We start from the raw sequence: 12550 nt of genomic DNA on the forward strand, positions 1-12550 counted from the left end.
CAGATGTAAGTATCAGCATGTAAGATGTATGTGTATTTGTTTGTAACATAATTTCAGGAAACACTTTTGTGTTTGTATGTTGATAGCTAAAAGACTCTGTACTTGCAGGCATATTTTTCAAGACAGATTACCAGTATATATTGCATTTTAAATAATTTCATGTGATGTAGCTACTTCCATTTGATAGAATCCTACTGCTTAGTCATAATGCAACATTCAAGCAAATTGTAGTTGTTACTATTGCTTAGAACATGTTAATATTAAAAGATACAATCTGAACATGCAAAAAGGACATTAATGCCTATTCTTTAATTCCTTGCTGTTGTACTTGTTTATTGTAGGGGAGATTTCCAAAAGTCCTTACTTAACTGAAAAGATGTTTTACTGTGATTTAAAAAAATTATTATTCACTCAAGAAAGGTAATGATTTTGAATGCTGTGGAGAAAGTGATGTATAAATGTTGCAGATCAGAATGTGGACTCTCAGTACAGCTTTCTGGATTTTTATTGACTGCTTCATGAGAAGAGTTTAACACCGTGATATTATTTTTTATAATCCTGATCTATTGTAAAATCTTTTTTGTAATAAAGATGTGGCCAGTACTTGATTACATAATGCTTACAGGTATATGCACTAGGTATAAATGTGTTGACATTCTTTTATATTCATGAAATAAATGTAAATGTATTTTATTTATTTTATTTTTTTTAAGGAAATGATCATCGACAAGGTTAATGGACAGGTTGTCCCTCGATACTTGATATATGACATTATTAAATTTAATGTAAGTACTTTTTCAGTTTTACTGCATTTATCATTAGTTATGATTCACATTTCTATTTTAATTGTGTAATTAAGAAATTTACTATAAATCTAAATATGAGAAGTGTTTGGGTAGCGTGTAGCTTGATAACAAGCAGTGCATCAGAATTAAGATTGAAAGCAGCTTTGTAGTAGATACTGATTTATTTCCACTTACTTAAGAAAAGGTTGTGGTTTCAAGAAGTCTGAAAAACACTGTTTTTTAAGTGTTCCATTTCTAGAGTATGTTTGAGCATATTTAAACATAGTGTAGGTCTTAGCAATAATAAATCAGACTTTTTTTTCTCCAATGTAGAACTGACTATTAGATAAGTAATTTAGTTACAGTCTGGGCACAATTTGAAATTCTAACATTTTTTACAATCCCAAAGAAGCAGAAAAGTTTCATACATGTGTAGCTGTCTCATTTTCTCGTAGTTTGACTGTAATGGTTAAGAAGCAAGAACAAGTTTTTGGCATTATTTCATATTATAAACCTCTCATACCAAAATCAGTGCAGAAGCCACTGCATGAACATGGAATTATCTCTCTGGAACAGGTGGTCTAGCTGATATGGTCTACCTAATTAGGTTTCTAGTAGGTGAACCTATATTGCAATAGCGACAGTTATCTTTTATGTAGACAGGGAAATTGAGAGGGAGAAGTTAGTGTTTAAGTGGTATATATGTTCCCAGAGCATCACAGTGCTTCTTGTTAGGCTACTCTATCACCTCTTTCTCAAATTTCTCTTTGAAACCAGGCAATTGGCTAAGTGCTCAATAGCAGGTTCTCCTGTTCACACAGGTTGTAGGGCAAATTTGTAAGGAAGAAACATACTGTGGGAGCTGTGGGCAAGCAGGAGCCTTTGCTGACAGCTGGGAGGAAAGTCTGTGTGGTCACAGTAGAGTGGTTTAGAAAAAGAAAACATGCAAGAGCCCTTCACTCACTTTCCAGTCTTCACTACACTTGAAAGCTGCTTTAAAGAAAAGAAGTTGCTCCTTCCCAGTCTCCCTATTGTTTATTTCTTGTTAATCCCCCTCCCCCCGCCACCGCCCTTGAACTCTACAGGGAATTTCAGGCTGGTGCGAGGTCTTGCAGCATGGTCTCCTAGCTTATTTAAACCAATAACCTTGACAAAATGTTTCACTCGTCAGTCCTTACTACGAAAGAAATTTTCTCGTGGTTGGTCTGTTATGTCTAAGTCAGAGAAAATATCCTTTAGGAAGGATTAATTTAACCGTATATATTTCTTAAACTATTAAAAATAATTTTGTGAAAACAGAATGACTAAATAGTCTGTGGAATAACACTGTTAGTGTTTCTGGAAATATGGAATTATTATTTTAGTCTTCCTAACAGGACAAACATTACTACTAAAGCACAATGCATTTCAGAATTCTTAAACTATTGTTGACTCTTCTAGACTTCAGTAAGGTGCCATTCAGCTTGAGTAGGTCACTCAGTGTAAGGGGGAACTGCAGAATTAGGTCTTTGAAAAAATACTATTCTGAGCAGTATAGACATAGTGTGAATTAGAACAGCTATTGTTTATATCACTGTGGCTATCTGCTTTTAAAAGTAATACTTTACGGGAATACATGTTAAATTAGAAATACAAGTTTACTGTTAATGCATTCTAATTCTTGAATCATGGTTAATTTTTTTTTAAATCTCTTCTGAAGAGTAGGTGGTAGTTTCCTGGATCATACTGTGGTGTAGACTTTTCAATAAACATAAAGCAAAAATTCTTTGTAGAATTTTAAAAAATATGATCTTCTGTAGTAATTCCTGGGTTCTTGTTGGTCCTTTACATTTTTTTACTTGTCCCTCCACCTTCCATTCCATATTTATTTTCCTTCATGTCATCGTAGTTCTTGTCTCTGATCTGAGTCTGTGTCTAGTCCATCACTTACTGATGTATTTTTCTCCCTTTAAAAAACAAAAGTAAGGTAAGAAGTGAACAGGTTACCTCTTCCCTCAGTTTAGGATATACATACACTGTCTTAGCAAAATAAAGTTTTTCAGAAGTCGTAAGTATTTTGATGGAACCTTCTTGGAGGACGAGAGCGTTATAATAGACCATCATATATAGCAAAGCATTCAGACTTAATGTGAAAAATCCTGCTTGACAAACAACAAAAATGATCAGAGTGTTTTCAGAGGATTGTTAAGTTTTGGAGAAAAGGGCTGTAAACGCTGCAGAGTTTTTTTCAAGTCATCTTCCCCATCCCTTCCTTTTTTGGATGCACTGGGAATGTGAGAGAGTAATACAACTTTAATGTCAAGGACAAATTAAGACAATACGTGAGTACAAACAGGGCTGCAGCTGCAAGAAGTCATTAGCAGTGGTCCTACTAGAAGGATTAAAAAGCACAGCGGCTTTTTGGTTAATTTTAGAAGCTTAATTACAAAACTGGGCAAGCGAGGATATTTGGCTTGGCAAGAAGTGCTCAACAGAATTTTATCAGTAAGAGGGGTAGGTGTATTGAAAACCTGTAGTTGGCAAGACAGGATAACTTCCTTGTTTAAGTTGCGTGGGTAAGATTGTGTAATTCAGCATTTTTGTAATAGAGCTTCAAATCAAATAATTACACAAAGCATCAGTTCTGTTTCCCAGAAAGAAAAAAACTCTGCCATATGACATGTTCAAAAATTCTATACTGTTCTTTTGATCTTGAAAGTAGTCATGTCTTCTGAAGGTGAATGGTAGAGCTATTGAACTGACTGGCCGTTATGTAAATAAAAGGATTTCCAGCCTGCCCGCTACCTCATCTTCTGTCCCGATCAGCGATCTACAAAATCACATTAGGATGAAATAGTGATTGTAGTCCTAAACAACGCGCCTGTTGCGGTAATACTGATTCTCCAGGCTCGGCCTAATATTAGTCTATTACATTACCAATATTTGCATTTTCAAGTTCTGCTCTAGCCTACCTATTAAAGTGTCAGCATATGAGTGACAAGCTTGAATGATGGTTCAAACACTTCTGAAAATTCCCAAATCAAAAGCAAAGCGTATACTTGAGAGGAGCAAAAGCTACTCTGCGTGGAAAGCTATAAGCATATTCAGTATGTAGCATAAGGGCTTAGCCTTTATTTGAAGGGAGGAACCAAGAATGTGCTAGGTCAACATGCAAGTAAAAGTAGAGAACTGAACTTTAGTATATAGGGGCCAAAGGAATCTTTAAGAAAAAAGCAAAATTCAGAAAATGCAATCATATTTAAAGTGCCAGTGCTTTAATGTGGATTATTTGTCCTATGAGGCATCATATTAGATCACTGTTGGAAAAAAAAAAAAAAAAAAAAAAAAGTTGATGTGTTGCTCTGGGACCCAAACCTGCTCTTGCCCTTTCTGAGTAGTGACTTGGCATACTCTACCGTTAGAGATGCTGTTTGCATTTGAGGAAATGTGAGCATGAACCCCACCCGTAAACATGTTTGTCTGCTCAGCCAAACCTCATATTTAGTCAGCTATAGTGAACTAGAGATCTAGAGATACTTTCAGGTGACTTCATTCTCAAATACTGACCCTATTTTGCCTGCACACCATCCCATACTAGCTAAATGCGCATAGCTAAACATGCGTACAGAAAAATCATGGAATTAAAATTTTAGACTACAGCAAAATAATACCATATAAATTTAAATTTCCAAGTGTCATATACTATAATGACTTTGAACTATTCTCAGTATTTTCAGCCAGCACTATTGTCATGCTTCAAAATTGGGATGCACTCAGTGCTTGTATTTTAGTTCTTCATTCTCTTGTTTTGAGAGGTTTAAGTATTCTTACATTTGATGTTTGGAAATATATCAGGTGATGCAGGGCAACCTTATCTCTGTTGTATGCCATAGTTTTTTAATTTTAACCTTTTTCTTGAAGACTGATACCTAAATGAAGTCCGCAGAGCCTGGCTTCTCTGTCTGTTGGGTCACAGAATACCATGACTACAGTTGCTTTTAAGAGCAGTAGAGAAAATTACAGAGATGGTACATTCATTTTTAAAGCTCTATGTACAAAATTTCAGCCTAAAAAACAAATCTCCCTCCCCCAAACTATAAACAGGTGTGTTCTAGTTGTCCCTTACAACTTTGTGTCTTTTTGAAGTTAACGACTGAAGAGACAATACTGATTGGAGATTTAAGAACAGCAGCTGTCAGCCAGTAATGGATTAGCTGCGTGTGAAAATAAGGTTTTCCACTTCATGCAATATGGTGGTCTGGGAGAACATCATGGAATCATGATGGAGTTGGTGTCTCAGTGCATCGTGGTGTCTTTCTTCAGGCTTAGTCAGCATTTCATTTGAGCATATCAAGGAGAAGGCAAGGAAGGTAAAGCAAAGCTGAAGTGGTAATCAGGAGAGAATGATAACAGAAACTTTACAGGGACTAGAGGCTATATAAGTAAATGAAAGAGAATACTAAGGGAGAGTAGAAAAAGACCTATCTTTTAAAAAGTTTTAATCACATTGTCATCAGTGAAACTTCTTGTTACTTAGCTTTTAATTCAGTGTTGCTATAAGGTGTCTGGAATAAACTACTGCAGGCTTTTCTAGAAAGACATGAAGGAAACAGAAAATAGATTTTGGTTGAAATATACTCTGAACATTTGAGTTCAGATATCTAGACAGGAAAAATATTAGGAAGAAGTAAAAATAAAAATTATGATTGGGAGAGACCTGTACTGGAATTCTTAGGGGACACAAACAATCTGCCTTGACTGCCTGCTTCCATGATAAATTTTGTATTGAATTTTGATGCTTATCACCTGTAGCTGCTGAAAAAGTTGTGGTCTTCAGGGATGCTTATGGAATACTTTGATTTCCTTCCTCTTTAATCACTGTTTCTGTGACATTTCTAGAAGTTTGTGGTAATGCATTCCATTGTGTTACAAGGGATACCTTGTCTGGAAAAACAAATGATTCTTTAGATTAAAAAAAATAATTTTACTGTTATTTTCTCCTATCTGAATACAACCTTAATTATTATTATTAGTAATTCAAACTACGACATTGCCATATTACTGCTTTCATCTTGCATGCTGAAATCAAATTCTTAAAAAGGAAGCTATACGCAAGCACAAAGTCTGCCTTGAAACCTCAGCTCTTTGAGGAAACCCAGAGTAATCCCTACTTTTTTTCCTGCTTCACTTGGTTCTTTTGGAAAAAGCAACTCAACGTATATAAAATCATCTCACAAACCTCATCCTAGGAGGCTACACTTATACTAGAAAATTAAATTGCAAGGGACAGGATCCAGGTACTGAAACTTGTACCTCTTTTAAGTTGTTAGGATGATCCTAGCACAGTCTTGGCCCTGGCTGGCAAGTGTCCTTCAAACAGTTCCCAGGAATAGTTCAAGAGTTAGCAGAGCTCGGAGATTGTTCTTAGCAGAAATTTTGAGATGTTGCCATTCTCTTGTGGAGAGTAAGAGAATTTAATAGTATGAACATGGTCAGACTGCTAAATGGCTTCAGGAAAGTGTTCAGTTAACCAGTGTAAATGTACTTGAGGTGTCTTCTGGCTTCCAAATGTTGAGCTCAATCTCTCAAATTCAGAAAGTATTATTTTGTGAAATGTCAGGTATTCTGCCATACATGTGCCTTTAGGGGTATACAATGGAGGACAAGAAGGCTCCTTGCGCTGAAAAGAAGATAGGAAATAAGGTGGAATAAAAAACAGTAGCATATCATGAAATATGGAAGAGTTGTGTTTTGGCGGGTGAAAGAAGCATCAAAACCTAATTTGTCGTTTCTGCTTGTCTGTGTCAAGTTTTGTATCTGGCATGTGAAATGTTTCTAGAAGTAGAAAGCAATAGTTTTAGTTATCTTTCAAGGCAAGCTAAATAGAATTTTTTAAAATAATCTTTTTCTTACTGCAAAATGACATACTATTTCTTACAAGCGCATGTATTTATTTTACTTTCAAAATCCTAATTGAAGTTATTTGTCCACAGTTTTGTCACTGGTTATGTATGTACTCTTGTTTCATGCATGAAATTCAGATTTTTCATGTACCTCTGAACATAAAAGGCCAACATCCCTTATTATTTTTACTCCTAATGAGTGCAGAGCTAAATCCCTGCAATGCCTATTACTTTTCAGCTTCCTGGTTTGAGAGTATATGTAGTTGAATACATCTTAATAGTAGCTATAGTTGAATAGCATTACCTCTTTAATCCAAATAGTTAATGAAAAATTCAGATTTAGTAGGTTATTCTAATGTAAGAGAGGAAGCTGACAATTGAACAGTTAACAGTCCTAGAAGTAAATAAAAGTAAATTCAGGTCCCTAATCATCAGAAGCAATCTACAGGAGGAAATGTCTTCATTTGTCAATTATCTTTGAGACAGCTCTTTATGAGAAACCTTACGTGGAGAAGCTTTTTTCTTAGATCTTTATGCAGTAGCTACATATAGGTGTGTAAACACTACAGCTAAGCAACTATTTTTTTCCTTAGAAAAGTAATAAAAAGTAAAATTGGCATAATGTGGGATCTAATTAATGCATTCTTAGCAGAGAAACTGAAAACGAATAGTACTTTCCTTTTCCTTTCTAACGCTGGCCTTTAAAATTTTTAAATTCTAGCCAAGATTTCATGAGAGCAGATTGCAATGGTAAGAATAGACTGAATGCTTGAAAGGAAGATGATGATAATTTTAATGTTTGGGAAGGAGATAGCATTTTGCTTGAGTTTCCTTAAATTTTATGCTTAAAATGTAATATTTAACATCAAAATTTCTTTGGTTGTAAATATGTATAACAATATTGTTGCTATTAAATAAAATTTGCTACTGTAAACAAGATATTCTGGTTATAAATCCCGTCCACAGCTATTGTGTTCATTGAATTCATGCATGAAAAATATTTGTTTAAACCCCTGTAAAATTCTACCATGTCTGACTTTTTCTTTATAAACCTCATTTTGAAGTGATTTAAAGCTCACAGTACATGCTTAACTTTATCTAAAAATGCACTGTGGAAACTTTGAGGATGCAATTAAAAAAGCAATTTTACTTGCAGAATCTTTTCTCTTTACAAATGTATCTGACTACCAGTGACCCTCCACTCTTGCTTATTTCTTGGTTATTTCTCAAATGGTATCACGAAAATATGTGTTTAAAATGTTTTTGCTACTAACAGTACCCTGGAAAATGAAAGTTCTGTGTGTATGTTTATTTTTGCATTCTTTCTATTAATTCCTTTGTGCTGAGGCATACTTACCAAGCGCCCAGATGTTTTTAACAGTGAGGTTACCTTGCATTGGAGTCTGAAAATGTTAACGTTTCTTTTTCTTCTATCATGGCTAAGAACTGTCAGGTAAGTGAAATACAGAGCATCTGTTCAACTAATTACGTAGGATGAATTGTACCACACCCTTGCTTTCTGGTGTAACCCTGGAAAAGGTATGTGAACTTGCTTGTAGCTGCAGTGCTCTGACACCTCGATACCAGAGCCTCTCAGCTACTTCCTGCCTGAATTCATGAGGTTACACAGCTCCACTGCTTCCTTCTCCTCCCCCTGATTTTTACAGTGCAGTTTGGATGATGATTAGCGAGTGGGGCCAGCTTGGCCAGGTAATCCTACATGTTGTAATACGCTCCAGTACTCTTTAGGCTGTGTGAGTAGGATGGTGTTGCAGAAGAGAGAGGGCAGCAAACAGGGGACTGGGAGAGCTTGTAAGGCAGGCAGAGGATCTGCACAGGAAGGGGAAGGGTGGTGCAGAAGCTTTCAGGGCTGTGAAGATGGGACAGAAATGTATTTTAGCTAGTTGTCTTTTTTAAAGTCTTACCTGACCTACTCCTCTGTTGATCATCTTGTATTAATTCTTCAAAAATGGGCTTGTATGTCTGGTCAGCAAAATGTGCGAATCTTCTCGCCTGTTCCCTAAACTTTCTTGCCTGTTGCTCCTTGTGCTTCGGAAAAGTGCATTGGCGACTGAAAAACTTGCATTGTTGTGCACTTTTTCATTCCTCTTTAAAACCTGCTGTGAGGCCTACGAACTACTGCTGAGTTTTATAACCGGTGAATGCTGAACATGATAGGTTTAGTCTTTTCTTGCTTCTCTTACTGTATATTTTTTCTATCGAATAAGCTGCTTGTTGTGGGGAAGCAGTCTTTTGCAGTGTGATTAGTTTGAAGAATGACAGCTTTATTTGCTGATTTGATTGTTTGAAAAATGCATCCGATTTCTTCCTTTCCCTTGCACCTCTGATTTAGAGCCTCCTTTTCCCAACCTCAGAGGCACTACAAATTGGAGTGAAGGCAATTTTTCTCACATTTGACAAAACAGAGGATGCTTAATGGGATGTTATTTAAAAGCAAAGGGGGCTGCATTTGGATTTTGTCATGTCTTATTTCCCAAAAGTAAGCGTTTCCATTCCTTAATATGAAGTGTGGCTCACAAGAGCCTTTTGAATAGCAGATTACTGCCAGGGTAATTGTCAGGAGGGGAGATGCAGCGTTGCTCTTGAGGGAGATAAAAGCAGACAAGTAGTTCTCCAGGAACAGCTGTAGATGTTGTCATAATGTTAAATCTGCTTTATTTTCAGGTGCTTGGGTTGTGTAAGTTATCATTTATTGTGATGTGACACTTCTTCAGCAACCCGTAGTGAGACCTGAATATTTAAGCTGCATTATACGTGGAACGTAATACTGAAGTATTTCAAACTTTATACAGTTCAGGGAAGTCCACATGCTTTTTATTCCAGGAGTGTTTCTTTAAAGAGCTTTTCTCAGTATTTCTACTAAATTGTTTTCTAGTTCCGATACTTCTAGCCTTAAGAATCACTTTTATTTTTTATTTTATTTTTTAGTCTTTTTATTGTTGTGTTAGGGACTGTGATTAAATGAAAGCATCTCCCTCTTCTTGCAGTTTATAATAATCAATTAACTGGGCAACTGCACAGTGTAACTGGACCCAAGTTCTGTTTCAGTCCAGTACTTAAATCCTCTCAAAAATCTGGCAGTGGTCACAACTGAAGTGCAAAGTGTGAAAAATTTTAGTGGGGCAGGTCGTTGCCCAGCCTTAGGAGAGTGGACATGGAGGGTGACACAAGGCTTTTTTTCTAGTATTTTTGAAAAAAAGGAAAAAGTATAATGTTACTTTTAAGAGCTTATACATCAAAGTAGGCAAAAGGGAGGATGGCTGATGAGATAATATGGGAAACCAAAAGAAGCAAGTTCAAATTTTGTCATATCTTCTTTCCCAAGCTTAGCTTTAATTCTTCCCATTCTACATTTAACCCATCTCTAATATTTCATCCTGTCAGCTTTCTCTCTGTCTTGTCTTCCCATCTCTTTCCTCCTTTTTTTTTATGAGAGGGTACATCAAAAAACAACTAAATAAAAAAAAAAAATCAGAGTTAATCAGAAGGATTTGCCAAATCTAAAGTAACCACATAATTTAGGATAGTGTTTATGAAGGTGAAAGAGGAGCTCTCTGATGTCTTCTGTTTTACTTTCAGTGTATTCTGATAACTTGATTGACTTTTATGGTCTAGTGTAGGACTTGTGGTAGGAAAGAATATGAAGGCCATATTTTCACCCTGTATAGATTATTTTTGTTATTTAGAAGAACTATGAAGTATAATGCCACTTTTCTTTTGAAATAAATGCAATAGCAATTATTCAGTATTACTTGTGAACTAGTAATGCACACAATGAGCTGGATACCACAGAGAAAAAATACTGTATAGTTATGTTTTTTTAATTCTTCAAGAGTAAAATAATTAAAAAATCTATTATAAGCAGCTACTTATTTTTTAGTTCTGTCATGGTTTATAAAAGGTATTTGGTTCCCTCTAAGACAGAAATTGCAAACCAGTGCTAATTGTTGCTTGATTTCCTCCCTCTCTGCCTGCTGGCACTTTACACTTACTGTAATAGCCTTATTTTGAATACTATAAAGTGATTGCCATCCTAAAGAATCAGTGCCTGGATAGCAATATCAAACACCTAAGCTGTATAAGTAGATTTGATGACCCAGATTCTTCAGAAAGAAAGTGTCAGATGACATGCTGAACATGATGCAAGGATAAACCACAGTCTTTTCAAGTATGAAAGATCCTGAACAGTGTTTCTAAGATGTTGGGATTTTTCCCATGGTTCTTTAACTCATTGGAATGATAATTCTTCTTCATAAGGACAACACTGTAAAAGCCAGCAATAACTATTCTCATGAAAGGAAGGAAAAGAGGAGGCAGAAGGAGGACATATTGGCAAGGGGGGAGGTTGACAAGAGGAAAACTGAACCATCTAATAGCTGTAGCTGGATGGCTCCATATTACGTGCAACAAAGCACAAGGAAAAATAGTAAGGAAAAAAACAGAAGCATTAAAGCCCTGTGTTCAATATTTTACTTTGTAGATAGCCTAAATTCAGTGCCAAATAAATTCTTTAAATTTATATTCACATAGGAAGACTACATGCAGTTCTTTAGTGTGTAAATATCCGATGATGATGGAAAATCTACCGTGCAGTTAAGGATTATTAGAATTATGACTTTTCGTTCTGTAGTTAAAAATGGGAAGTTGACCTATTCCTCAGATTACTTGAGAGAGGCAACCAGTCTAGACAGAACATCATTCCTGTTGTTTTTAATGATTTACATTCCAGTAAAATCCACAGATTGAATTTTGTTTTCGAAGATTCAGAAAGATTTATAAGGATTATAAGGATTCCAAATGAACCCACTGTATATGCAATTAAACAATGAATTGGACTGTATTTTCTGTGTTCTCAAACTAACAGCTACTAAGCCAGAATGATCGAGTCTTTTGGTGCCTAATTAGAGCTTGTTTTCAAATGAGATGGTTCAGGCATTCATCCACTGTAGCTGCCAGTTTCCATAAGTTTGCCTCTTTATTGCACACTGTAAATAAAGAATCATATTTCAGTCACTTAGATGATCGCAAATACTCTGCCTTACATACATTAACACTTGTGAAGTGCATTAGTTGTCCTCCTATGCTAGCAGGCTTTGTTTTTTATCTGGCATTCCTATTTTGTTTGAGCAATCCAAGAAGGAAGAAGGTGGGGAGGGGAGCGATGTTTGTGGTACAATCGACATTTTCTGGTTTTTATCTTAGCTATTTAGTTACAGTTCTGAGAGTCATACCATTTGCTTAAAGTTATGTTAGCCGAACACATTGTTTATTAGTGACAGTTGTATATTCTGTTAGGCCTTGGTCTTTATGCTTGGGATGTAAGCTTCTTTCTTTTGTTTATTCATACATATTTAAATTTATTTTCAGTGAGTGGTTTTTTTTTTTTTTTTTTTTTTTTTTTTTTTTTTTTTTCAAAAAAGGAAACGGAAGTAATTCAGTACTTATCTTAAGTGTTCTTTTTAATAGATCTGATTCCCCAAACCATTTTTGATCTGTGGTAAATCAGTGCAATATTCCATTGTATAAACTGGCAAGATATAAAGAGTAATTATGTTTCTGCAGCTTTGATTGATTTGTTATAATTGAAACAGTATTTCTCATGCTGTACCTCACTGATGCGAAGATAAATTTTACAAAACATATTGAAACTACTAAATTCCTTGTCATTAACGTATCTATTTTGAATATTTGAGTGATTGAAATTAGAAAACACGAATTTTACATTGTATTTTCAGAGTATAATGGTCATGTTGCCTTTCATCTTTTAGAAATGGAAAATTTAAGGGTCATAATTCTACCACATTTCTCATTTCTCTAGTATTTACTTTTAATCCCATTTTAAAAAGAAAACTTCAGAAGTGG

General features: G+C 35.4%; 1 protein-coding gene across 3 annotated transcripts in view; it reads left to right on the forward strand.

Moving 5' to 3' along the window:
- RNGTT (RNA guanylyltransferase and 5'-phosphatase) overlaps positions 1-12550 on the forward strand; it is a 196693-nt gene that overhangs the window by 60974 nt on the left and 123169 nt on the right. For all 3 annotated transcript variants that reach the window (XR_009958007.1, XM_062572774.1, XM_062572773.1), the window contains exon 10: positions 714-785. Coding sequence is in view for 2 of the 3 variants with exons in the window: in XM_062572774.1 (XP_062428758.1) it covers positions 714-785 (72 nt within the window). In the remaining variant the exon portion in view is untranslated. The remainder of the gene's footprint in view (positions 1-713; positions 786-12550) is intronic.

This window comes from Rhea pennata, chromosome 3 (genome assembly GCF_028389875.1).
Source record: "Rhea pennata isolate bPtePen1 chromosome 3, bPtePen1.pri, whole genome shotgun sequence".
In the NCBI taxonomy this organism is placed as follows: Eukaryota; Metazoa; Chordata; class Aves; order Rheiformes; family Rheidae; genus Rhea; species Rhea pennata.